General features: G+C 42.5%; 1 protein-coding gene across 12 annotated transcripts in view; it reads right to left on the bottom strand.

Annotated features, from left to right (window-relative positions):
• The window catches only part of RNLS (renalase, FAD dependent amine oxidase), a 345,523-nt gene that overhangs the window by 138,197 nt on the left and 180,909 nt on the right, over positions 1-26,417 (bottom strand). For all 12 annotated transcript variants that reach the window (XM_053910251.1, XM_053910240.1, XM_053910243.1 and 9 more), the window contains one exon: positions 5,119-5,292. In XM_053910251.1, the coding sequence (XP_053766226.1) occupies positions 5,119-5,292 (174 nt within the window). The remainder of the gene's footprint in view (positions 1-5,118; positions 5,293-26,417) is intronic.

Raw genomic sequence — 26,417 nt, 5'->3', positions numbered from 1 at the left:
ACCGTTTTTCGTGATTACAGTTCTTTTTTTTCCTTTCCCTTTCTCGCTATAGCCCCATTTCCTTCTTCTCCCTCCTGCTCTTTTGTTCTTATAAAGTGCTACCTATGTGGATTGCATTGTCTGCAGGTTTAGGGAGAAATAATTCCACGTTTATTTGCGTCCTAAAGCAGGCCGCTTTGTGTTGTCAACGGCGCAGCTCTCTGCTTAACGGAAATAATCATAAACTCCCCTTTTTTTTAACGTTTACTTACTTTTGAGAGGAAGAGACAGAGCATGAGCAGGGGAGGGGCAGAGAGAGGGGGAGACACAGAATCCGAAACAGGCTCCAGGCTCCGAGCTGTCAGCACAGAGCCCGACGTGGGGTTGGAACCCATGAACCATGAGATCATGACCTGGGTCGAAGTCAGACACTCAACCGACTGAGCCACCCAGGCGACCCAGTCATAAACTCCCTTAAGCAAACCCAAGATGGCTAGATTTAAGGCCCCAGGCTCATCCCAATTATTTATGGGATTTTATATTACGCTCCTGTCTTTTAGAAAGAGTCGATGTATTAAACAGCCCTATGGAATAACATTTCTGCACCTTTCGTAAAACAGCTATTAAAGGCAATACACATTATCTTAGTGTTTGTTACTCAAGGATCCCTAATAATAAAGTTCTTGCAGGTATAAATTCCATGGGATGAAAACGTTTGCTCATTTGTTTGTTTTCTTTTGGGATGAACTGAATTGAAACCTTTGAGGAGTTATTGAAGCTATGTAATTACGGTCATTGGCCACCACATTTCTAGAGTTGCAGATTATATTACTCTCCTCAGATTGCTTCCCATTGGCTCTTTTACTAGCATTAACACTCCTCCAGATGGTGAACAGGGAAGGATGCTAAAACTGTGGCCAATCATTTTCAGGGTAACGTCTACACTTTATTTATTCAGGCCATGCTGCCTCCTATCTGCCCTGGTAGCAGAGAGTTGCATTTACCAAAGATAGGCTTTTATATTTATACCCTTTGCTTTGGAAAACATAATATTCAGATTCTAGACTGGCATCGTTAGTTGGAACAGTAGGTACCATAGATACTGACTTATTTGTTAAGTGCTACATGAAGCTCTTTACATGTTTAAACCATTTCATCCTCAACTTTTTGGGGGTGGGTATCTGTTTCCCTCACATTTTATTGGTTAGTAAACAGATAGGTTAAGTAATTTATCCAACATCACACAGCTAGTAAGAGGTAGAGAACTGACCTGAATCCAGGAACTTACTCTGGCCAGTCTAACTCCAAATATAAGATCTTGACGGGCACCTCTGAGATCTTCTTGGGAGGTGTGAAATAACAGGAAAAAAATCTATATATCTATATCTATATCTATCTATATATAATCTATATCTATATCTATCTATATCTATATTTAGATCTATATCTATCTACATTTATATCTGTATCTATCTATATCTACCTTCGGCTCTTGGCACAGATCTCCTAAAAATCTTTGTAATTTCCCGAGTGATAAAAGCACTAAAAACATCTTTTGTTCTAATATTTGATCCTTGGGGCGCCTGGGTAGCTCAGTCGGTTAGGTGTCCAACTTCGGCTCAGGTCATGATCTCAGGTTCTGTGAGTTCGAGCCCCGGCTCGGGCTCTGTGTTGACAGCTCGGAGCTTAGAGCCTGCCTTGGATTCTGTGTCTCCCTCTCTCTCTGCCCCTCCCCTGCTCACACTCTGTCTCTCTCACTCTGAGAAAAATAAATAAACATAAAAAAAAAAATCTAAGATTTGATCCTTGATCCTGGTTCCTAACACAGAGCTCCTAAATCCTGTGGAATCTCTTGAATGACAGGAGTATCTTTTGAGGCAACTTTTGGTGGGTTCCAGGGTGGTTTCAGGCTTCTTCCATCTTCAAAAAAAAATCAGTATTTTCCTTTCGATGGCTCCCACGCCAGCCTTTGCTGCCCCCCTTATTGGCCTACAATTCCTGTCCAGGTCTGAAGCCAGGGTTTCTCAGGGGTGTCCAGGGGAACCATTTCTGTGGGATATTAGGAGGTTTCGTGCTCAAATAAAATATCCCATGGTCAAATACATTTGGGAAGTTATAGATGAAATGAAGCGAGGAGGCTTTTCTATAGGAATGTCTTTTAATTGGATAATATGACCTGAGACTTTAAACTGGAAGCCAAGTCGGTAGCATTTTGCAAACTTATGTGATGGCAGAACCCTGTTCCAAAGAGCGTATCAAGGAACTGGTGTTCCATTGAGCACATCTGGGGAAACACAAACCCAAGTATAATGGATCCTACCCGTAACAATAGGGGTCTATAGTTCAAGTTAGGTCTCAATGTATCTTGGTATTTAGACCCTCTGCCTCAGGCGATTTGGTTCTGGGGGTGGCTTTCTGCAGGTGCTGGCCATTCCTAACCTCTGACGTTGACGACTCCTTGTCCTTTGTCTGGTCTGGGCCACTAGTCCTTCCTCCTCTGGATCTCTTCAAGACTTAACAACAGACTGTATTTTGTGGACTCAACCCTGTTACCTTTTATCTTGTTGCTGCCTTACCCTGATGGAACAAAAATGCCCCCCCTCATTCGTTGAGTGTGCCCATTTACAGCATTAGTTTTAGATTCAATCCAACACTCCAAGTAAAGCGTGGGTGTGGGACAGGGTCGGTAACATAAAGAGACAGCTCTTGCGGGGCTACTTAAAAATCAATAAAATACAGTGGAGTCACTATATGGACATTTATATTGTGTGAATTCAACTAGACACACTTAGCACCCTGGCCCCAGATAGGGAGAAAAAAAAGTTTAAGTGCAAGGTAGTTAGATTTTATGTTAGGGGATGCCATTACTGCAGGCCTCTCATAATTTACAACTTGCATAATCCAAGATTAATTTTCCATAAAACTGGCGAAGGAAGGCAGGCATTTCTTTGCTGTCTGAAGAGGCAACCTCAGAAGCGGTAGCAAAAACATGGTTTCTAATCCACCCAGCCTTCCCGCTTTGAAATTGTGTGGTTGCGAACACACACACACACACACACGCGCGCGCGCGCGCGAATTTCTTTTCATTTCGATTGTTTCAGATGCTGCCAATCATGTGAAAATGTATTAATATTTTACGTTGCACTCTTCCACATTTGCACAACTCTTTAATAAAGTGCTACCGCCATGCACTGTGTGTGTTTTCCCCCACGGCCCCACTCTCATTTGTACAGCGATTTAATCTGTTAGGAGATCTGACTGCTGTTTTTCCCTTTCCCGTGTGCCTTTCACAGTAGAAAATATCACTCCGTCCTCTATCGGCAAGCCAACTATTTCATCTGGCCTCACCCAAAGAAACAAATCTACTAAACGCTGGAAAAATGGCTACACTCAATTTACTGAAAGTTATGTCACTCTCCGAAATGTCATGGCGTTTAAAGGGATTTTCAAAGAGAATTTTGAATATCTGTGATTCTTCTCTTCATGTGTTACCTCCCATATAAGATGTGACTCTACTTGGAAAGAATTGGGCTTACATATTGCCAACCTAGCGTCCACTACTCCCTTCTTTTTATTTATTTATTTCTCTTAGCTCCAAAGGCTGGGAAGTCCAAGATCAAGGTGCCAGCTGATTTGGTTCCTGGTAAAGCTTCTCCTCCTGATCGCAGACAGCCCCCCTTCTCGCCATCTCACTATCCTCACATGACCTTCCCCTGGTCTGTGCACAGGGAAAGAGATCTCTCTCTTGCTCACTTAATAAGGCCACCGATCATACTGGATGAGGACCCCACCCTTATGACCTCATTTAACCTTAATGGCATCCTAAAAGCCATCTCCAAATATAATCACACTGAGGATTTGGGCTTCAACACAAGACTTTTGGAGAGGAATTCAGTCCACAGTGGCTAATATAACAAATGACCTTACGTTATTTAAACGAGTTTAAATGGATTTTTCTGTTATATATTACCGCATGCACCCTGTCAGATAGCATATCTTATGAAGCAATACACAAAGGATAATGTCTAATTCGTGGCATACAACATGAGAAGATCAAGGCCATTCTCCTCTTCTTAGAACAAAGCAGTTGTAGAGTTAAAAATAGTTAGTCCATTGCTGTTACAGGGCATTTCATGAACTGCTGATTGTACATATATGTGGTATCATGTTAACATAAACAGTCTGGCCCTGAGGGAGTCTTAAGTTATAAAAGAAACATTTTTCTAAGATCATGTGCTCCGATATAAAAACCATACTCCAGCCCAGTTCTGTCATTATAAAGTTCTGGCAAGCCGGGAAATGTTAGTTGGTGATTTTATCAAGCGAGACGTCTAACTAACGGCTTCATGAAACCATCCCCTGCACCATAAAACAACACAACAAATTGAAATGACGATTCCCTTCAAGAATTCAGTCATTTTCCATCATTACAGTTTATTCTTCAAGAAAAGCAGTATCTCAGGGACCATGCTAATCCTACAAATAAGAATACCCTTTCTCCTTTATTCTGAAGATGAGCATCATGTTTATTCTAGCAATTCAAATCTAATTTTAATAACAACCTTCCACAAAAAATGTGGAGTGGAGATTTTAGCCCTGGTATTCTAGTAAAGCTCTTACGAAACATTTTACCTATCATTGTCGTTATATTGTAGACAAAGTAATTTTGTGTAGTCGTCCAGATGAAAGTTAAGTAAATAAAATTGTACGGAAGTGAAGGGTTTTCGTAACATAGTCAAATTCACTTTTTTACTTCTAGCCTGGGAAGTGGAAAGAGCAGCGCTTACCAAATTTTAAAAAGAGCCAAACGAACAAAACGCAATGAGTAGAGATACTTCTGCATATAGATCGACCCATATTAAAGCAATCACACTTGGGCCATTTTGAAATCTTCAAACTTCTGACACTATTTTCATGAACTTGGTAATACGAACCATGTGGGGAATGATTTTCTGAAAAACTTTGCTGGTTGCACTGTGTATTTTATTATTGGCCAAATGTGACATTAAATTTTATCCCCTGTGGCTTGGAGTTAAATGCTTGCTCTGTTCAGAATGGCAACACTCAATTAAACAGCATTTTTCGTGATCTACACCCACCATTGTTACTGTATTTAAGGGAAATAATGGGGGTACTGACCTATATTGCGTTTCTTATTATCGATGGAGATGAAGCGTGTGCAGGGATTACTGGTGATGTACTGTCCAGCCCAAGGGACATCAATCTTCGTGCCAGCTTCATAAAAGAGGCCCAGAGCGTAGCGAGAAGAGTAGCGCACAGACTCCAGTTGCTGCCTTTGGCATTCACTAATTACTGCGGGAGAAAAAGTACAGGGCATCAAACTTGAAAACATCATCTTTCCTTTTAGTGCATCAAACACAAAACCCCTCTAAGCCAGTCCCAACTGTGCCCCTCACCTCCGTCTCACTCATGATGAATGTTGAAAGGCAGTGCAAGCTAGCGTCAGCTCTGATTCCTTTTCAGAATGATCACTGACCTTGGCACAACTGTTTTTATCAAGCTGTAAGTCCAAACTCTAGACCAGCATTCAAGGCTCTCGAAATCTGACGCCGAGTTGCTTTCCTAGCTTTGTATCCTAGTTGTTATCTGACAACATTAGAAAATCCTTATCCTGAGCATTTTCTATGAGACAGGGTCTTTGCCAAACGCTCGATATAGGCCTTTCACTGTATCCTAACAACCACCGTATAGAGAGTGGTATTTCCATGTTCCCGGTAAGAAGGCTAATGCTCCATTCCTTATGGACCACTTTAAATTCTTCCACGTCGTATAGGGACTTATTTATCTGTCACCATTCTTGCAGTGGATTAGAACAGTTCCTTAAGCACGGTGACCATGCCTTAGGCATCTCGGTCATGGCCTCTACCCTACTCATTACACTACTCATCCAAAAACGAAAGGATAAAGGAACAGAAAGGCAAACACAGACACACAGTTAGTTAAAATGTAGGAGTTAAATATAGCAAAACCTTGGTTTGCAAGCATAACTCGTGGTGGAAACATGCTTGTAATCTGAAGCACTTGTCTGTCAAAGTCAATTTCAAGAATGATCGGCTCAGTGGTGATCACGTGATGTTCAGTGTCGCAGAACGAGCTGCTTGCAATCCAAGGTTTTACCGTAATCAATCAACAAATGGAAAAAAAAAAAACAGGAAAGGAATTAGGCAGGCTTGGTTCAAATTCTGACTCTACCATGTGACATTGGTCAAGCTACTTATCCCTTTTTTAAAAAAAATTTTGATGTTTTTAATTTATTTTTTGAGAGAGAGAGAGACAGAAAGAGAGCACAAGTGGGGGAGGGGCAGAGAGAGAGGGAGGCACAGAATCGGAAGCAGGCTCCAGGCTCCGAGCTGTCAGCACAGAGCCCGACGCGGGGCTCGAACCCATGAACCGTGAGATCGTGACCTGAGCCAAGTCAGACGCTTAACTGACTGAGCCACCCAGGTGCCCCTCAAGCTACTTATTCTAATTATAGTCTTCTTGTCTATAGGTGGCAATAATAGTACAGGATGTTGTTAAGTCGCATGAAACAATATATAGCACAGTGCTTGGCATAGGATAAGGGTTCACTAAATAGTCACCTTTTCTATTATAGAGAAGAAAATGTTTAGCAGGGGCATTGTTCCATGTTGGGATGGGGAGGGAGGAGATTTCCCTCGCTTTTCAATCTCCACCTCCAGTCTTCCTACCCTCAAGGGTGTCAGGGAATCGCTTGTTCATATCTGTGCTGCATCAACGATCTGGGTTTCAGAGGCCATAGTTCGATTCCAAAGGCTTAGGTGGGATGGCTCAGATACGGAACATACACAGTTTTTTCATTGAATTATTGAAAACAATCCTAATCTAAAACGGAAGGGATAGGCAGACCTTAGGGCTGGGGAGTGCTTTAGCTAAACCTTAGGGAAGTGGCTTCAGGAGGTAGACAGAAGGTTAAGAACGATATTCAATGAATTATTTAAGGACACTAAGAACCCTATACATTATCATAGTGTATTCTTGGCTACAAAACATTTTTAGAACTGAGACCTCATTGACTCTTCACAAAAACCCTGATAGGTAAGTGTTTTTCCATCGTTATTTTACACCCCCAGGGAAACGATGTTCAGAGAGGTTAAGCGACTTGCCCTGGGTTACACGGCTTCCAAGTTGTGTGGCCAACGAGCCAGAACTTTATATCCTGGTTACTCCGAGCTCTGACCTCCTGAGCCGTGGGGCTGAGCTGCAGAACGAACACTGGCGCCCACTTCTCCTGTGACATTAATGGTTATTTCGCACTCAGCTTAGAAGTAAAAGCATCATTCCTTTTAACCATCATTTTCGGCCTTATTAAAAGACTGAATTGCGTGATGAACGAATGATCTGACGCTGGCCTTGTGACACTCAATGTCTCTTGGGTTTCATTTTGTTATTTGACCCGCTTCTGCAGTTACAGCTGGATGTTATGCTTCCTGCTTCCTGAGAGCGGCGAGGGGAAGGAGACCCTTAGTAAGGGTGGGGCATGTGGCAGGGCTGTGTGGGCTTATCGCGGTTGCGCGTTTGATCGGTTAAAAAACAAAGCAACAAAACTGTCCCCGGCCATGTAGCAACTGAAAGGGCCTAAAACTCTCTCTCTCTTTTTAAAATTTTATTTTATTTTATTTTTATTAATATGATAATAATGTTAATAATTCTAAAATTATGGTTTTATTAATATAATAATTAATTTTTATTAATATGTCAAATTGGTTTCCGTACAACATCCAGTGCTCATCCCAGCAGGTGCCCTCCTCAATGCCCATCACCCACTCCCTCTCCCATATTTAACCGAACTGAAGGGCCAACCAGGCTGACAACCAAACTGGACCTCCCCCTCCCCCTCCCCCACCCCAACATTTGCACATTTAACCAGGCTTTATTTATTTTTTTACTCATTTTCTAAATGTTTATTCATTTCTGAGAGAGAAAGAGAGAGCGCGGGCCGAGGAGGGGCAGAGAGAGAAGGGGACAGAACATCCCAAGTGGGCTCTACGCTGACGTCAGAGAGCCCAGCGCGGGGCTCGAACTCATGAACCTCGAACTCGCTGACTTCATGAAGCCGAAGTCAGATGCTTAACCAACTGAGCCACCCAGGCACCCCTTAACCAGGTTTTAGACAAGCTACAGAGGGGCAGACAGTACTGGGTAGCTCTGTGAAAAGGTAAAACTGGTCAGTGTCTCCAGACACGGGAGTCAGATGTAAACGGGAGCCCCACGGAGGACAGGGAGGCAGGACTTCGGATGGAAACAATCTCAATCTCTGGACATATTCACCTACAAAAATTCATCTTCAGGACCTGAAAAGTGTCGAGTTGTTGTAGAACCTACCAAAATGGCGTTATTTTGTTTGAAAATTTCTTCTTCTGCAGAATACCGAAGGGGGCATCCCGAGGTCCCCAATGCATGTATTTTTGGCGAGTAAAATGATAGTCTTTTTTACCAGCACGGATTCAAAAGGGCCGTATATCCGCAAAACAAGGCTCACAGAGAAATGCCCGATTCCAGTGTAATGCGTCTTTAGCTGGATGTCCCCCTCACTTGATTCTCGGCCACTAGGATCGTATGACTGCGCTGCGTGGCAATGTGTGATGTGTGCCACATGGAGGGGATGGGTGACAGAGAGAGAGGGAGAGAGAGACGAACCTGAGCTGCGCTCCTGAATAACATCAAGGGGGTGATTTCAGGTTTTTGCTTCCTAACCTGTGAAAGAAGGCTGCACATACGAATTCTGCCTACTTCTTATGTTTTCTGGTGATGATCTCATTCATCCATCCATTGCCTACTTTGTGCCGGGCACCGTTCTCGATGTCAGGGCCATAAAGCAGAAAGCGAAAGTCGCCGCTCTCGTGTAACTTACATACTAGTGGTGGAGAGGCCAGTTATAAATCAATAACCAAGTCAATGGCATGTCAGCTGGTGAGAGGAACTGTAAAGAAAAATGAAGCAGGATAAAGGGATAAAAGTGACAGGTCTGGGTGGCGAGGCTAGTTTATGTAGGCTGTCAGGGATCTACGTCTCCTCTGAGGATTTTATTCTGATTGACATGCGGAGTTACTGCCGGTTATGAGCCAAGGACGGATATCACCCAGATTCTGTTTTAAAGACTATTATTCCAGCCACAGGCAAAGACTCCAAGAGAGGAACTGGGCACACAGTGATTGGAATCATGTTAAAATGACACTCAGAGGAGCGTCAGAAGCGGTTACAGTTTGGATGGAATATATGTGTGTGTGTGTGTGTGTGTGCACCTATGTGTGTATAAATACATATTTATATTCCATATTTTATACATGTGTGCATGATGTGTGTATATGTCGCATATACATGTACACGTTTATAAATATATATCAGGTAATTTTCTTAATGTTTATTTATTTCTTTTGAGAGAGTGAGAGAGCGTGCACGCTGAGCAGGGGAGGGGCGGAGAGAGAGGGAGAGAGAGAATCCCAAGCAGGCTCCGCACTGTCAGCGCAGAGCCCAATGCAGGGATCGACCTGACGAACTGTGAGGTCATGACGTGAGCTGAAATCAAGAGTTGGATGCTTAACCGACTGAGCCTCCCAGGGGCCCCTCTCCTATAATTTGTAATCGACGATTACCATACATACCGAAAAGTATGCCTTGATGAATTTTCATAAAAATGTGCCAGCATAATCGCCAGCCAGATTAAAAAACAAACAGAATATCACCAGAACTCCAGAAGCTACCTTCTCCCCACTTTTCAGGCACTCCCTGCCAAGGATAATCAGTGATTCTGAATTCTAACCCCATAGATGAGTTGAGTTGGTTTCGAATGTCACATAAACGGAATGATGTGGCACATACTCCCGCTGTCCTGGCTTCCTTCACCCAACACCACTAAGCTGGTGATATTTACAAATGCTGTTACACGTAGTCGCAGTTAGCTCCCACTGCTGGAGAGTTCTGCTGATATAGATATACTGCCCTTTATGTATCCATGCTACTGTTGGTAGACATTCGGATCGTTTGTCGTTTTGGGTGACTACAAATGTAACGCGAAGAACACATTATGTGTTTCTCTTGGCTATATAGCTAGCACTGGAGCTCCCGGATCACGGGGTCCCCTTACGCTCAGCTTGCGTAGAGCCCGTCCAGTGCTTTCGAAAGCCGTTGTACCAATCTGCACTCCGCCCTCGGTGCACAGAAGTTCAGTTGCTCCTCATCTTCGTCCACAATTGCTACTCTCTGCCTTTTGAACTTGAGGTGATATCACATTGTGGTTTTAATCTGCGTTGCTTGAGGACTACTATTGGGAAACCTTGCCGTGTTGATTTGGATATCCTTTTGTGATCGCCTGTTCAAACTTTTGCTCGTTGTTCTTTTGGGTTGCCTGCCTTCTTCTTATTGTTGTGTAGGAGTTCTTTACATATTCTGGCAGGAGTCTTGTACGCGACTCGTAAAGACTTTCTTCTCCGTGGCCTGCATTTTTACTCTCTCCATCGTGTGGTGTAATGGACAGAGTTTTCATTTTAATTTAATACAATTCACCATTTTTTCTTACTAGCACATTCGTGTCCTGCTTAAGAGCTCTTTACCTACTCCAAAGCCTTGAAGATGTTTTATTTATTTACTCTTTCCGAAAACTGTATTGATTTACCTTGCCTAGGGTTTTGGGCATATTTGGAAGGTAAGGCAGCCATGATCCCTGTGGGCTTGGAAAGGTGGTCCGAGGGGCAGAGATCAAATGGGGCAGAGATGGGACACTCCTTCTCACCTACTCAGACAAACAACACCTTTCTTCTTCTCTAATTCTTGAAGTTACAATCTAAAAATAAGACACTAGATCACATGCACATTGAGTCAAGTACTGTGACCTCAAGAGTGTTGTGTGTCCAGCTCCTCCCAACAAAAATGAGTACAACGTGGGCATCCAGTAAATATTCACGATGCATCCTCAACTTAGAATATTTGGGAAGCGCACAAATGCAGAAAGAGGCAAAAGGGGGAAATAATCACCATAATTCTCACTATTCAGAGAAACAGCCACTATCATGAACATTGTGACATTTTTTTTCTTCAGTATTTTCCTGACTTTATTCTTTAAACCTGGCTGTGCCGATATCACACATACAATTCTGCACACTGCATTTTTGCTTACCTTATGACAAAAAAAATCTCATCGTAAGCACGATTTGTAATGCCCCCGTAAAATCTGATGCAATGGATGTCTGTGTGATTTGCTTAACCATTCCATTCATGTGGGACATTTGTTTCCTTTGTTTGGTCCGTGGTAGTTAAAGCTCTTATGTATATCTTTGTGCATCAGTCGTTATCTGTGTTCTTAATCATTTCCTTAAGACAGAATATTGGAAGCAGAATCACGGTTAAATTGATTTTCAGAAAGACTGCACCAATTTATACTTTTGTTAATAGTATGTACTGAAAGACCCACTGCCCTGTATCCTTGCCCGTGTTCGGTATTACCCATGTTTCTTGATAATTCAGTAGGAAAAATAGATCTTATGTTGGTCTTAACATAGATTTCTTCTCTACTGATGAGACTAAACACTCTTCACTTATGTAATTTATCTTTTGGAAATAATGTGCTCCTATTTTGCTAGTTGATCTATTAGATTCTTCATGTCATTATGCTGATTTTTATTAATGGGTGATCTGTTATAGAAATTCTCTATTTATTGCATGTTATGAAATTCCTCCGATGTGCTGTTTACATGATTAGTATCGTATAATATATTATAATACATACGGAGGCCATCTGTCAGTTGTTTCTTCTCTCTCTCTCTCTCTCTCTCGCTTGTTGAAACACGGAGAGACCGAACCTTGGTTTGCACTGGGTACTCCTGCTCCCCCATATCCACTTCTGCCCTTCTCTGCACTGCTCTGGGCCCAGGGTTACTGCAGCCTCTGAAGGCCGAATTCCCTCGAGCTCTGGTTTCTGGAAGGCTGTGGCCAGTGCGAGGCATGGGCAGTAGACTGCAGGGTGGAAGGAGACAGAGGCTGGAGGCTGGAGGCTGGTTTCTTCTAGCAAAGCCCTCTGAAAGCAAAGCATGCTACCTTCCACTCTTATGGCCGGTAGAGTCCACCTCTTTTTAAAAAATGTTTTAAAGTTTATTTATTTTTTGAGAGAGACAAAGAAACAGAGTATGAGAGGGGGAGGGGGAGAGAGAGAGGGGGAGACACAAAATCTGAAGCAGGCTCTAGGCTCCGAGCTGTCAGCACAGAGGCCGAAACGGGGCTCAAACTCACAAAGCACGAGATCATGACCTGAGCCAAAGTCGCTGCTTAACTGACTGAGACCCACCTCTTAAAAGCAAATCCTTTTGCCCAGAAGTATTCTTTTTTTTTTTTTTTTTTAATTTATTTTTGGGACAGAGAGAGACAGAGCATGAACGGGGGAGGGGCAGAGAGAGAGGGAGACACAGAATCGGAAACAGGCTCCAGGCTCCGAGCCATCAGCCCAGAGCCTGACACGGGGCTCGAACTCGCGGACCGCGAGACCGCGAGATCGCGAGATCGTGACCTGGCTGAAGTCGGACGCTCAACCCACTGCGCCACCCAGGCGCCCCTGTCCAGAAGTATTCTGAGTGAGAATACCTTGTGATCTCTTGAAGGTCTGTGTTTTCATAGGTAAACAAAGGATCACTTTCATCTATGGAGATGAGTTTCTCTTCATCTTTAACTGACTTTCTGGCATAACAGCCAATATTTCAATGTTAATAGGACAAAAGACACCTTCTAGCTCCAACTTGACATTCATTATCAATTCATTATCAGTAGCGTCAGGAATGGTAAATCTGCTCACTTTGATGGCTGGTGCTCAAAGCCTTAACCTCTTTCCAGAAGTCTGGTTGCTTACAGCCGATTACAGGTGATTGCTAATTTCCCGGTTTGCCACTAGATATGAGGATTTCAGCTCGGAGACAGCTGAACTCAGGAAGTCAATTTGTATTATAACTATTTAAGTGCTGCATCAGGGGGCACTAGCTGCTCTTCGTTTGTTTATTTATTATTGCTTTAAAAAAATTTTGTTTAAGTTTATTTATTTTGAGAAAGACAGAGACAGTATGAGCAGGGGAAGAGCAGAAAGAGAGAGAGAGAGAGAGAGAGAGAGAGAGAGAGAGAGAATCCCAAGCAGAATCTGCAGTGTCAATGCAGAGCCCGACACATGGCTCGGACTCATGAAACCGCGAGATCATGACCTGAGTTGGAACCGAGTCGGAGGCTTAATACACTGAGCCACCCACGCACCCCTATTATTGCTTTTTTTAAAAAGTTTGTATTTTAATTCCAGGTGTACGATACAGCAATTCCACACTTCCATATGGCTTTTTTTTTTTTTTGATCTTTTATGCTGAATTCCAAGAATGGCAAATTTTATGCGCCTTCTCAACTCCTACATTAGCCCATCTGATCCTGTGGTTACATGAAGCCAATAGTGTTTTAGCCAGATTAGCTGATTCCTCTTTTCTCAAAGTGGCTGTAGAAACAGCGCCGAAAGACCCATTTTCCATAAATAGCTCTCCTAGCCGGCCAATACAGAGTTTGAACTTTTTACCATTCGCGAGTCATTCCTTTTGTGTAAAAGCATCACAGAATCAGTCTCGTTTCACTTCACCAGGAACAAATTGAATGTTCACTTGGACTCTATAGGTATAGAAGTCATTAAGCCTGGAAGCACAGTTTCAAAAATAGTTTTAGCAAGCAATAAATCTCGAGTTTATTGGTGACAGACTTCAGCAGTTACATCAATGCGGGATTTCCCTGGGGAAATATATTTCTTTCGTCCTGAGAGCACCTCTGGAGTCAGAAAAACTGGGGTTTGAATTCTGGTTCTGACGTGTATCTATGTGACCTTGGTCAAGTTGCCTAACGTCTCCAAGCATCTGTTGCCTGGTGAGATGGGAATAATGACAGTGCCTGCCTTAAAGGATTGGCAAGAAAATTAAATGAGGTGGTAGTACGTGCTTAGCACAGTCCCAGGCACATGATCAGTGTATTGCGAAAACCCAACAGTATCGTTCTTGACTTTAAAAGCCTTTGGAAGTGTCGATGTGTGTATCATACTTCAGAAAAAAGTTTTTAAAAAGCCTTTCGAGGTAACATCCTAACATCTCAAGCATATCAGGATATTACTAAATCAAAGACAGCTCTTTGGCTGGTAAAGTATACTGGATACACCTGACCGGTCAGAGCCAAGGGTCAAGAAACCAACATTCTTCTTTGAAAAGTAACAAGTGGCGATGATGCCAAGAGCATTTCAGACAAGAGTTTTTTTTTAAAAAAAATGTAACATAAATTGGGGAATTCTTTAGCTGTCGAATTCAGGATGCTGAATATTTAGAGACTTATCTTTTGGGGAGGAATAGAAACCCACACTCCGGGGGATCCTTCCTGTGGTCTGCCCGCCGTTACAGTTTCTCAAGCCTAATCCTATCCCGCAATGGTATAAAAATGAGAAGTGCCCAAGAAAAAGGTTTCTCTGTGTTGTCTTTTGGCCGCTTGATAGAAACGTTTTGGCAAAAGCTTAGGATGGATCTGGTTTTCCACTCCTGCGTTTAGGCAGAAAGCTAACGGTCACCTGGATGCCGACGTTCACGGGTGCGTTTCACCAGCTGCCATGCCCACCTGTCGTCTGGAACTCACCGGAACGCATTAAAAAAGCATAGGCATAGGAGGACAATTAGGTGCATGTCTAGTGAGAGAAGTTGATCCTAATGTGCCCTAAACTTTGGGGGACCCTCACGATCAATGCGTTAAGTGGAATCAAAGAGGGAAGAAAAGAACATCAAGATACCTAATGTTTCTAGAATATAATACTTCATTGATCCTGACCTTATCTTTCTCTCTATAAGGATAAAAATAAATTATAGGAGCACGTTGTTAGGCGTCCAGGAGTAAACAGGAAAATCTGCCCCACCAGGCTAGAATGTCTTTGCAGGAAAGTGAAGGCTCAAAGGGTCAGTACTGTGACCAGCATTCGTGAAGAACCTGGTCCCCCCTTCTCAATCCAGGAAGAGAATTCCCATCCCTGCTGCGTCCCCATCTCCGGAATCACAAAGAACCGCGTGTCAGGGAAACGAGACAATGTTTTCTCACTGCTCTCTGCTTCTACTGCCTTCCCGCTACTCCACGCTGGTGGCCTTTGAAAGAGACTTTTTCGCCCTCCAGACGTGCCTGTAGCTGGCTTGCCATAAAGCCCCTGACTTTCCCGCAACCACACCAAGTCTCTGCTGCCTTACAAACTCGCTAACCACTCTTCTCTTGATCTGGATGGAGGGCCTGTGACATTAAAACGACTCGATTGTCTCTCTGGCACCTAGTTCTAACCGCGGGATTAGAAAAATTAAAAAAAAAAAAGTTTTTAAATGGAGGAGCCGTTTTCTGAAAGAATGTGGGGTTATTTAACTAACTCCAGCATCGTCTACCGTAGGCTCACTGTGCACCCAGCCCTACACCAGTCAGACAGATTGTGGACTGAGACATAACATAACGTGCCCCTGGTGATTAAGGGTTTTATCCTTGGGAGGCTTCCCTTTGGGTTTCGAAACAGAAACGTAGTAGGCTTTCCCGTCGTCTTTGCACAACGTACACAGTGAGTCCCAAACCCACAATAAGAAGGTTGGAAATGCTAGGCTTATTTCCATGCGTTTCTAAACTTTTAGGCTACTGTGCCATCGTTGTTTTGTACGAGAAGTACCGAGTTTCAGACAAGAGAGACTATGAAAGTAAAGCACTGTGCGCGCGATGATGCAAAATGTCACGGGATATCGTATGTTACAGCCACTCGTCCCAACCTCCCCATTTAATTACTTTATGGCCGTGGCATCCGTGAGCATGTACAGTCGTTCCAAAATTCATAGTAATAAAAACGTTGTTACATGCCACCTCGCATTTTTATACAGATATATATTTTTATATTGATGGCCAGAGTTACTTTGTACCGAGGCAACGACTTGGCAAATTAATCATCTAATTCAAAACTTTTATACTTTTAGAAATCAGAAAGCAACGCTTGCAGGGGCCTGGAATCTGCGGTATCGAGGTAAAATGTCAGAGTCCGATAGTGTAAGCTCCAGGACACTGGGAAATATGTTTATCTTGTACTTGGCAAATCCACTAATTCTCTTCTGTTTACAGAACAGCGAATGCCCACGATGCTCGGCGAAAGCCAAAGAGAATAAACTGGACGTGGGGGGAGAAAGGTGGAAGTGGCAGCCGACCTCATTTAGTGGAAGCGTTTTCCTTACTGTAAAATCAGCATAATCACCCCTATAATGAATACAAATCTCGGTTTGATGAAAAACTTCATCTTCCGTCTTCCTATCAGCTTACCTTTTCCTTGTAATACTTTTAAAGTTCCTCTTACCCATATACTAGTCTTTACCTTAGTAAACTACTGTCCTTTTGTCTTTGTTATCTCTCTCTTTGTTTTTTTCATGAGAGAGAGAGAGAGAGAGAGAGAGAGAGAGGGAGGGAGAGGGAAATTCAGGGGAGAGGGGCAGAGTAGGGGGGGCAGAGCGGGGAGGGAGAGAGAATCTTAAGCAGACTCCATGCTGTCAGCATGGAGCCCAATGCGGGGCTCGATCCCACCACTCTGAGATCATGGCCTGAGCTGAAATCAAGACTCGGACACTCCACCGACTGAGCCACCCAGGTGCCCCTATTATTTTTGTTCTGTTTCCATTTTATTCATGCTATTGAGCTGAATGTTTTTACTGCCGGGTTTCAGTCATTTCTCCCTATTTCTCATCTGACCTTTACGTCACGGCAAATGTTTGACCTGAAAGATCTGATGACAGAGGTCTTCCTTAGCTGAAGGCTCGCATTTCTGAGCCTCAGCAAAAATCTTGATGTATGTAAATAAATGCATATCAATATAATGCGATATATACATTTCACCTCACTGAACTTCAGTTTCCTTATCTGTTTAAGTAGTGAGTACGACTGACCTTACAAGGCAGTTATGAGGATTAGATTGGAAATTTTATATTCTAAATATTATCAAAAAACATTTAGAGATGTTATATTCTAAATATGATAAGGGGCGCCTGGGTGGCCAAGTCACTTAAGGGTCTGACTTCGGGTCCGGTCACGATCTCACGGTTCATGAGTCGAGCCCCGTGTCGGGCTTTGTGTCGGGCTCAGAGCCTGGGGCCTGCTTGGGATTCTGGGTCTCCCTCTCTCCCCGCCCCTCCCCCACTCACGCTCTGTCTTTCTCTCTCTCAGACATAAATAAACTTAAAAAAAAACTTAAAAAAATAAACAGGATGAAAAGTTTTAGAAATTTTATACTCCGCATATTATAAAAATTATGTATGCAGAATACTGGGCACAGAGCAGGGACAAATAAAAATTAACAATGACAATTATCGCTGCTGTGCTTGACATCGCAAGGAAAGGGATGAACAAGACAGACTTAACTGCTATGGGAAGGTATAGTTGCTAACAGGAGATTCACAAGTGGGAGCCAGGAAGGAAGAATACAAAGAATTTTTCCTGGCTCATCGCCACAAAGACGTTTTTATAGCTTCAAGATATTTGCTCCTGATCTATAGCTTAACTTTAGTTGAATACCATTTCATCAAAACGTTCACCCTATTAAAAAGATTTTTGTAACCAGGTATCCATTATTAATCAGAGTTGGTGTATAACTTAACTCTAATGCAATCAATCACCCTACCTCTGTAACCTGAAACCCAGTAAGCAGTTTTCTCCCTTCTTATGACCCATGGTTCTATCATGTGGTGTAGAGTCAGAAACATAAATCCCTCCTTCGCTTTCCTGCCCTGACACACCCACCCCACACACCTGTTTACTCCTGCTTGCGGGTAAATGTGTACATCTGCTCGGGTGTGATCTCCGTGATGGCATGACAAACGGGGCCTCGCGTCTGTGTTACTTAAAGAGCAGATTCCAAAGAGCAAACCTTTCCCCACACCTGTGTCTGCTTAGGGACACTCCAACGATCACAAGGAAACTTGTGGGACACAAGGAAACGTAGGGACACTCACCGATCACAAGGAAATCCCGGGTAAAATTACGGGGTTACCTGCTGAGATCTTTTCAGACATTATCTGGTTTCACGGTAGGTTATGGATGCCCCGCGTGTACAAGAAGAATTCAAGTGGAGATCTCCTTCCAAGCTTCCACCCTCCCCCGCCCTCATTTCCAGCTTAGGCAGCACACAGGCTGCCCTGCTCTGACGTCCAGCTGGTGGCCGGCTGTCGGCCCCCGCTCTCCTCTGCCTTACACTCCAGTCCCCCTCCCCGCGTGTCCTCCTTCTCACCCAAGGTGTCCTGCCGTCGGGAAGATCTCGTCTCAGTGCACCCATTGCCTCCTGTCTCTTTCCCTGTCTCTTTCATCCTACTTAGGAACAAGACGCCGAACAGGACAGAAGTCCTTGCCCAACATAAACTGAAAGTGGCTTTACGTTTTTTTTTTTTAAGTTTATTTGTTTATTTTTGAGAGACAGAGAGAGAGAGAGAGAGAGAAGGAAGGGCAGAGAGAGGGTAGGAGAAGGAATCCCAAGCAGGCTCCATGCTGTCAACACAGAGCCCGACGCGAGGCTCGATCTCATGAGACCTCATGAGATCATGACCTGAGCCAAGATCAAGAGTCAGACGCTTAGCTGACTGAGCCACCCTGGTGCCCCAAAGGTGGCATTAATAGTAAGTGATGCAGGGATCAGGAAAGCCACATGCTTGCTACTGAAATCATAAGTAATAAAGGACCATGCTTGTAAGAGTCCCCTGACGTCCGTCCCCTTCCGAATCTCATGAAACACTCTGTCCACATCCTCATCTGGCATTTCCTCAATACCCAGTGTCCACTATCCATAGAACAATTGAATCGTTCTCCGTCTTATTTGAGCAAATGGAAGTAAGTCTATTTTGTTAATGACAAATACGTTTTTGTGGGCTAGACTGAGATAGCAGATGAGAACTTTGGTTCTAGGGGAACACACATTGCTAATCTGAAACAACAGATGACCAAAAGGGAGTTTATAACCCTAGAGCTGCCTGAAGCGGGAACCTGATTTACGCTATCGTTTCTCACTCAGTACCGATTTCACCCTGCTAGCTGTCCTCCTGCACAAAGATTCGGGGACACGGTGCAAAACGAGAACATCCGAATAGGCAGTCCGTAAAAAAATTAATTCACCTCTATTTCAAATAATGCATATTGAGAAATTGAACTGAACGATGCAGCAAATATTGATTTCTTATCTGCGATATAGATGAGTCGATGTCATTCTGAGAAATTTAACTTTTTAATTTGCTAACCTGGTGTTTGTATTTTATCAGCAATTGCAAAAGAATAATCCGTTATTCTCTCGCAAGTGTCGAGAAGATGATGTTGTGGGGAAGACAGACAGTTCCATCTATTATTCCAAGCATGGCTGGAAAAAGCATGTCGTCTTTTCTGTTCTTTGCTAGTCCCTGAATCTCCTGCCTTATTTCCATGGTGGCGGATACCACATCCGGGTGGGATCGTGAATTTGCCTAACAATTGTACAGCAAGTCAGTCGTGCGAAATGCAAGCAAAATCTTCTGCTGCATACCGTGCGGCTACTTAACCATACAAGTAACATTTATAAACATCACAGGTACAGTAAATAAACATAAAGTCATACATTTACATTTATAACCTGAAAAGAACCCAGATGGCTTTGGTAAAGAACGGAAAACTTATTTTCTTTTCCGAACAATTTTTCTCTGTTCTAATGGTCTTGGTAAAAATACCACCCTCCAGGCTGATGTACTTCGCACATAAAAAACAATGTAACACCTTACACTTCACCAGAGATATCAACCCATTAATTAAAAATCATTTATTAAACTTTAATGAACTCTTTTATACAGGCAAATTCTCTTGGAACAAAATAATATTTGTATGGCTCATTAAAATCAGACAAGATTAGCTACACCTGAGCTTTCTATTTTCTTGAAAATAATTCACAAATACTCTTTAAAAAGCTCAAATCCAACATAAGGTGTCTTTTCCATGTCTCTCTCTCATACTCGCAAACACACACGTAGAAACCATTTTTTATTCACTTCTAAACTTATTCATTCAACTTGCAGTAGAAGACAACTATATATTAACTATTCCTGGGGAAAAAATGCAAATTTATGTTCAGTAGAGTGTGTGCTTAAATGTCCAAGAGTGAGTTCAATTAAGGAAAGGCACTTTCTTTGTTTTTGTTCATTTAAATGCGAAAATGTATTGCTATTTCAGCAGGATAACTTTTTCAAAATAAATTCCTTTTTCATATCCTAATAAAATGGCCAGTTTTTAATAATGTTTGGAACAAAAAGAAATTCTTCCCAGACCAAGGTTTTGTTTTGTTCTGTTTTAAACTGGGGGAAAACACAGTGATAACATTTAGCCCACTGCTTTTATTTTTCTCGTCTTCCTTTTGATCCCCCCTCCTGCTCTTTCTTCCAAAGAATGAACGAAACTGGAAGAATTATCGATCTGATGTGTGATAAATGGTCGTGAGTTATTTGATTTGAGTTTCCTTGATAACCAGTGTGGCAGATAGATTTTTTCCATTTGGTTGCAACAAAACTCCTCATCCTACATCCTTTGTACCAAAAGGTAGGGTCTCTATCCCCTTGTCTGGAATCTGAGTGTGTGCCTAAGGCGGAACTGACACTATGTTACTTTTGAGTGAAGTCATAAAAAAATGATCTGACTTATGCTTGGTTCTCCTGGGACACTCAGTCTTGGAACCCGGCCACTATGTTATGAAGAATCCCAGGCCACTTGAAAGGATACATAAGTTTCCGGTCAACAGCTCTAGCCTACACCAGCGTTAACCCACAGACATATCAGCGAAGATGCTTCCGGAAGATATCATCCCCCCGCCCCCGGCTCTTGAATCTTTCCAGCTGAGATCCCAGACATTGTGGAGCAGAGATAAGCTGTCCCCATTGTAACGTGTCCAAATTTTTAACTTGCAGAATTCTTGATGTAATATGATGATTGTTTTGTCACTAAATTTGGGGGGGGGGGGGGATCTGTCATACTGCACTAGAAAACAGCAACAACAAGGGAAGTCAAGTCGATCATCTTTTCAGATGTTTACTAACCATTCGCTTTCCTTCTGCTTGTTGCCTGTTCATAAACTTTGCCCATTTGGATCCTGCATTGTTTTTGTTTTGCTCATGTATTCTGCAATGTAATCCTATACTTGTGACATATATTGTCAATGTATTCAACCGGTGGCTTGTTAGGTGATAGAACACTTTCAACTTTACATAGTCAAATTTTTCAATTCTTTTCCTTTTTAAATTTTGGTATTTTGTGCCTTTTTGAAAGAAAAGCTTTCCCAATGGAAGGTTATTTACAAAAGAAACTTCCATTTTCTTCTAGGACTTTCATATCTCTATGATCAACCCTATAATCCATCTTTAATTTATTATTTTATATGGTATGGAGGTAGGGGAAATGGAAATCTTTTAAAACAGATAGGTTTTTTTGTTATTAATTTTTTTTTATTAAGTAAACTCTACCTTGAACTCATGACCCCAAGGTCAAGAGTCACATGGTCTACTGACTGAACCAGCCAGAAGGCCCTACACAGTCGACTGTTTCTATACCACGTATTTAAATAATCCATTCTCCACTGATAAAAGATGCCTCTTTTACCAACTAAATTCTTCAACGTATGTGTATTTCTGGACTTAATTCTGACCCCTTGATTAATTTGACCATTTCTATAAAAATTCTATTTTAATTTCTATACCTTTTTGGTATGTCCTGTTATCCGGAAAGGCAAGTAATCTGGTCTCTTTATTTTTAAACTTTCCTAACCAACTTTATATATTTCATCTCTCAGATCAATTTCAGAACCAACTTGCCAAGGCCTTGAGAAAATAGCTTTGACTTTATAGATTAATGTGGGACCAATTGGCAGTTATATTATATTGAGTCTTCTTATACATGAGTATGGTATATTTCCCTATATATTCGGGTCATATTTTAGGTCCTTCAGTAAGTTTGAATTTTATTCACCCACTCACAAACAATTCTTGTTAGGTTTATTCCTGGTCAGCTTACGGTTTCTGTTACTCTTGTAGATAGAGATTTTGTTTGTTTTGTTTTTTGTTTTTTTGATATTATATTTTCAAGTTGGCCATTGATGCAGTATAATAAAGCTACTAATTGTGCATTCGCATATTCATATCTATATGTACCAAGAAATATTTTATATTTCTTATATCTGGCTTTCTTTTTCTGTGTATTTCTTCATTAAGTGACTCCCCTTGAATTCCCCTTTGAACTATGTGGCCCTCACGTCGTCCACAAATAATGACAGAATTACCCCTTCCTTTCCAAAATGCGTACCTTTCAATTTCTTTTCTTTGTATGATTGCATTAGCTAGCACCTCCTCATACCAGGGCATCTCAGACTTTAATGTGCCTGCAAGTTACCTAAGGATCTCGTTAAAGTGCTGATTTTGATTTCCCCAGGCTGCCAGATGAGGCAGGCCACATTTTGAACAGATGACACAGGTCTCTTTGTCTTATTTACGACTTCAGTAAGGATTCTAATTATCCACCCCATTTCTATGGATGAAGAAACAAACTTAAATATATTACGTAGTCTGACCAAGTAGCAAATGGCAGAGCAGGACTTGGCCCCAAATGAACAATTTCAAAGCTCTTGTTCTTTCTTTTTTTTCTTAAAGCTAATTTTTTTTTAATGTTTATTTATTTTTGAGAGAGAGAGAGAGAGAGAGAGAGGGAGGAAGCACAAGTGGGGGAGGGGCAGAAAGAGAGAGGGAGACATAGAATCTGAAACAGGCTCCAGGCTCTGAGCTCTCAGCCCAGAGCCCGATGAGGGGCTCGAACTCATGAACCTCAAGATCATGACCTCAGCTGAAGTCGGAGGCTCAACCGACTGAACACCCCCAGCTGCCCCAAAGCTCTTGTTCTTTGTATTTATTCTATAGTATCTTTCTGTGATAAAACAAAGATTAGCATGTGCCTAACAGAGCCTGTTTTAAAACGTAGATCCTGTATTACCTATTGCAGAAAAATTCTGATCAAAGTTTTTAGATCAACTTTAATATTTAGTTTACTAGAACAAGTTTTGGTTATCCCATGGCCCATATCTGACTCCTGCCCACGGTTGTTTGGCCCTCCAGCTGACAATGGTTTTTACATTAAAAACGTTTTTTTTGAATGTTTATTTATTTTTGAGAGAGAGACAGAGACAGAGCATGAACGGGGGAGGGTCAGAGAGAGAGGGAGACACAGAATCCGAAGCAGGCTCCAGGCTCCGAGCTGTCAGCACAGAGCCCGACGTGGGGCTCGAACCCACGAACTATGACAGCATGACCTGACGCTTAACCGACTGAGCCACCCAGGTGCCCTGATGGTTTTTAAATTTGTAAATGATTCAAAAACGTCAAAATGAGAATGATATTTTGTGACCCATGAAAGTGACGCAACGTTCAAGTATAGTATCCACACATAAGGGTTCGCTGGAACCAATGGCACTCATTTTGTGCTCTTACTGTCTCTGGGCTGCCCTCCTACCACAGCGGCCAGGAGAGCAGTTGAGGTACGTTCTCTGAGTGCCCTGCACCGTGACAAAGTACGTGCACCACAAACCACACCGATGCAGTTACAACCCGACTGTGATTGAAGTACCACACGGTACTGTGACTTCTCTTAATATTATTTTTTAAGCGCCACTGCAAACTTGTCAGGTCAAAACAAGAAGAGAAAAGCAGACTTCCAACGGCGTGTACAGTGGGGTGTGGCTGACTCGGTTATCAAATTAGGTGGCAAAGCATTGCATTTGTTCTGGAATGACACCAGACCAGATACAAATACAGTATTCGTTGGAATTAGTGGGGCTAAACGCTCATCACCACTCCCAGGAAAGCAATGGTCATTAAAAAAAAATTAAAAATTTTTTTTACAAAAGTGGACTATTTCATCATAGCAGAATTTTGTTTGTTTATTTATTTGTTTGGAGAGACAGAGACAGAGAGAGAGTGCGGGCGAGGGGCAGAGAGAGAGGAAGAGAGAAACCCAAGCAGGTTCTACGCTATCAGCGCAGACCCCAGTGGGCATGAACCACGAGATCATGGCTTGACCAGAAATCAAAAGTCAGATGCTTAACCGACGGAGCCACCCAGGCGACCCCACAGCACAGTTTGTTTGTTTGTTTGTTTGTTTGTTTCACAAGAAGAGTTGAAAAATGAGGCTCAACAACTTTCTAAGTGGCTCGTTTGTTTCCTGAGTAAGGAAAGCTGTTAGTCGATGGTGAGTAAACTAAACTGTGCTTGGTTGCCACAAAGAAATTGTCCAGGAGAAATAAACCTGTTTCATCTTAAGACCATTGGCTTCGTTGGCTTGAAGAATTTGCAGTGTCAGGAGAAACACCGTCAGTCAACTAAGAACCAAGGCAAATGATTTTGGGTGGTTTTCCGTCGCTCCTGATGAGATCACCGTGGTTACTGATACTGCACAGTTATTACTGTCTGAGGACTCAGTCCTGCCTTGGAAGTGACTGAAGAATTGGCTTCTATGAGCATTTTGCGTTGTAAAGCAACAGGCGGGAAGGTTTTCAAAGAAACGGAGGGAACGCTAATTCAGGTCCATCTGAAGGGGAATCTTCTAAGATGTGTTCCGAATGGTGGTGGTGAGAGTATTTGTTCTGAAGCAGAAAGAAGACTCAGCGAAACTTATAAGGCATTTTAAACCTATGGATGCTCATCGTGTTATTCCCCAGCAGGTGCTTTGTGGAAAACACTAAAATCTACTGTGTGCAGGTGACCCTCTGGTAACGGGGGCCTTCATTTCTGTGGACCTCAAGCATCATCAGTTCCGTAGTGGTCACAGCAGAATCGGAATATCCTATTTCTCTGCCACATAGCAGATCAATTGCTAAAAGGTGACTGTGATGTTTCTGATGGCCGAGGTTGAAATTTTTGTGAATGACCCGTGCCACCATCGACCACAATAAGGTTTTGGAAATGAGCTTTTGTTGCAGAGCTGGTAGTTTCTTAATGAATGTGACCTAAAATTACAAGGCAAAGCAGCACTTTGAAGTGAAACTTAGACTGTGGTAAAGGTATTTCGATGACAACTAATGTTGGCATCGTCCGTAATGTCGAGCTGCTTTATCCGTTTTCTGTGCTGTCACGAGTGAAAACAAGAAGGCCTCCATCGTGCACCAGCTCCATTTTCTTTTTTAAAAATTTTTATTAAAGTTTTTAATTGTTTATTTTTGAGAGAGACAGAGGGAGAGAGAGAGAGAGAGAGAGATCATGAGCGGGGAAGGGGCAGAGAGAGGGAGACACAGAATCCGAAGCAGGCTCCAGGCTCCGAGCTGTCAGCACAGAGCCTGACGCGGGGCTCGAACTCACGAACCGCGAGATCATGACCTGAGCCGAAGTCGGACGCTTAACCGACGGAGCCACCCAGGCGTCCCATGTACCAGCTATATTTACCAGCTATATTTTCTAAGCTCAAACTACAGTTTCAGTGGCATTTCTATGGGCCTTACTTCAAGTGCAAAGGAAATTTCCATATTTCAAAATCCATTTAACGGCAGTGAGGAGAGAGTCTGCCTACCCTTCGATTCTAAGTAATTAATTTCATGACACGCTAAAAAGCAAATACCAAGAACTGAATAGAATTCTTTCAGCGCCTTCCAAGCAATGAACGTGCTCCATTAGTCGCAGGCTCGTGGACAGACACCGGTGCTTGGCAATATCTATCAGTACGAAAAGACCTTTTCAAAGATGAAATATGTAAAATCTCATTATGAATCAGCACTAACAGATGGTCGTGTGCAATCACTTCTGATGGCAGGAAACACTAACTTTGAACCTCAGTTAAATGTTACCCCCCTTCACAGTAAAAGAATTCCGTTCACTTATGAGACCTATGATACAGAGACTTGTACTCTGTTATTAGTATTGTTATTACATTTTCAATTTTGTTGATCGAAATCTGTAGAAATTGTTCTCTCTCATTATGTAACTGCCTACATAGTATCCTTGATTCTGCCTCTTGGTCTGCAAAGCCTAACATACTTACTCTCTGGTTCTTTGCAGAAAAATGTTGCCAATCCTTGACCTAGACTATTCTCTTCTGCCTCTTACTGTCACAGGTATGGAGTAAAGACAATTCTCAAAATCATGTCTTTTGAGTGCCTACTACGTGCAAAGCTTTTCCTTTGTGAGAGGGCATAACTCTTTCCAATTCATAGTGTGGAGAAATTAAAGTTCAGAGCCCTTCCTAGGGTGGTATACTGCTAAGTGAATGAAGCATGATTTAAATCTGGTCTTCCTGGCTGCAAAGCCTAGGCTGTGTGACCTTGGGAAACATACTTAACCTCTCTGAACCTGTTTCCTCATCTGTAAAACAGGGATTATAATGATAGAACCACC

The sequence above is a fragment of the Panthera pardus genome, unplaced genomic scaffold (assembly GCF_024362965.1).
Source record: "Panthera pardus isolate Hobbes unplaced genomic scaffold, ASM2436296v1 HiC_scaffold_22, whole genome shotgun sequence".
Taxonomy (NCBI): Eukaryota; Metazoa; Chordata; class Mammalia; order Carnivora; family Felidae; genus Panthera; species Panthera pardus.
The sequence above is the reverse complement of the archived record's forward strand: the minus strand, read 5'-3'. Positions and strand labels throughout refer to the sequence as shown.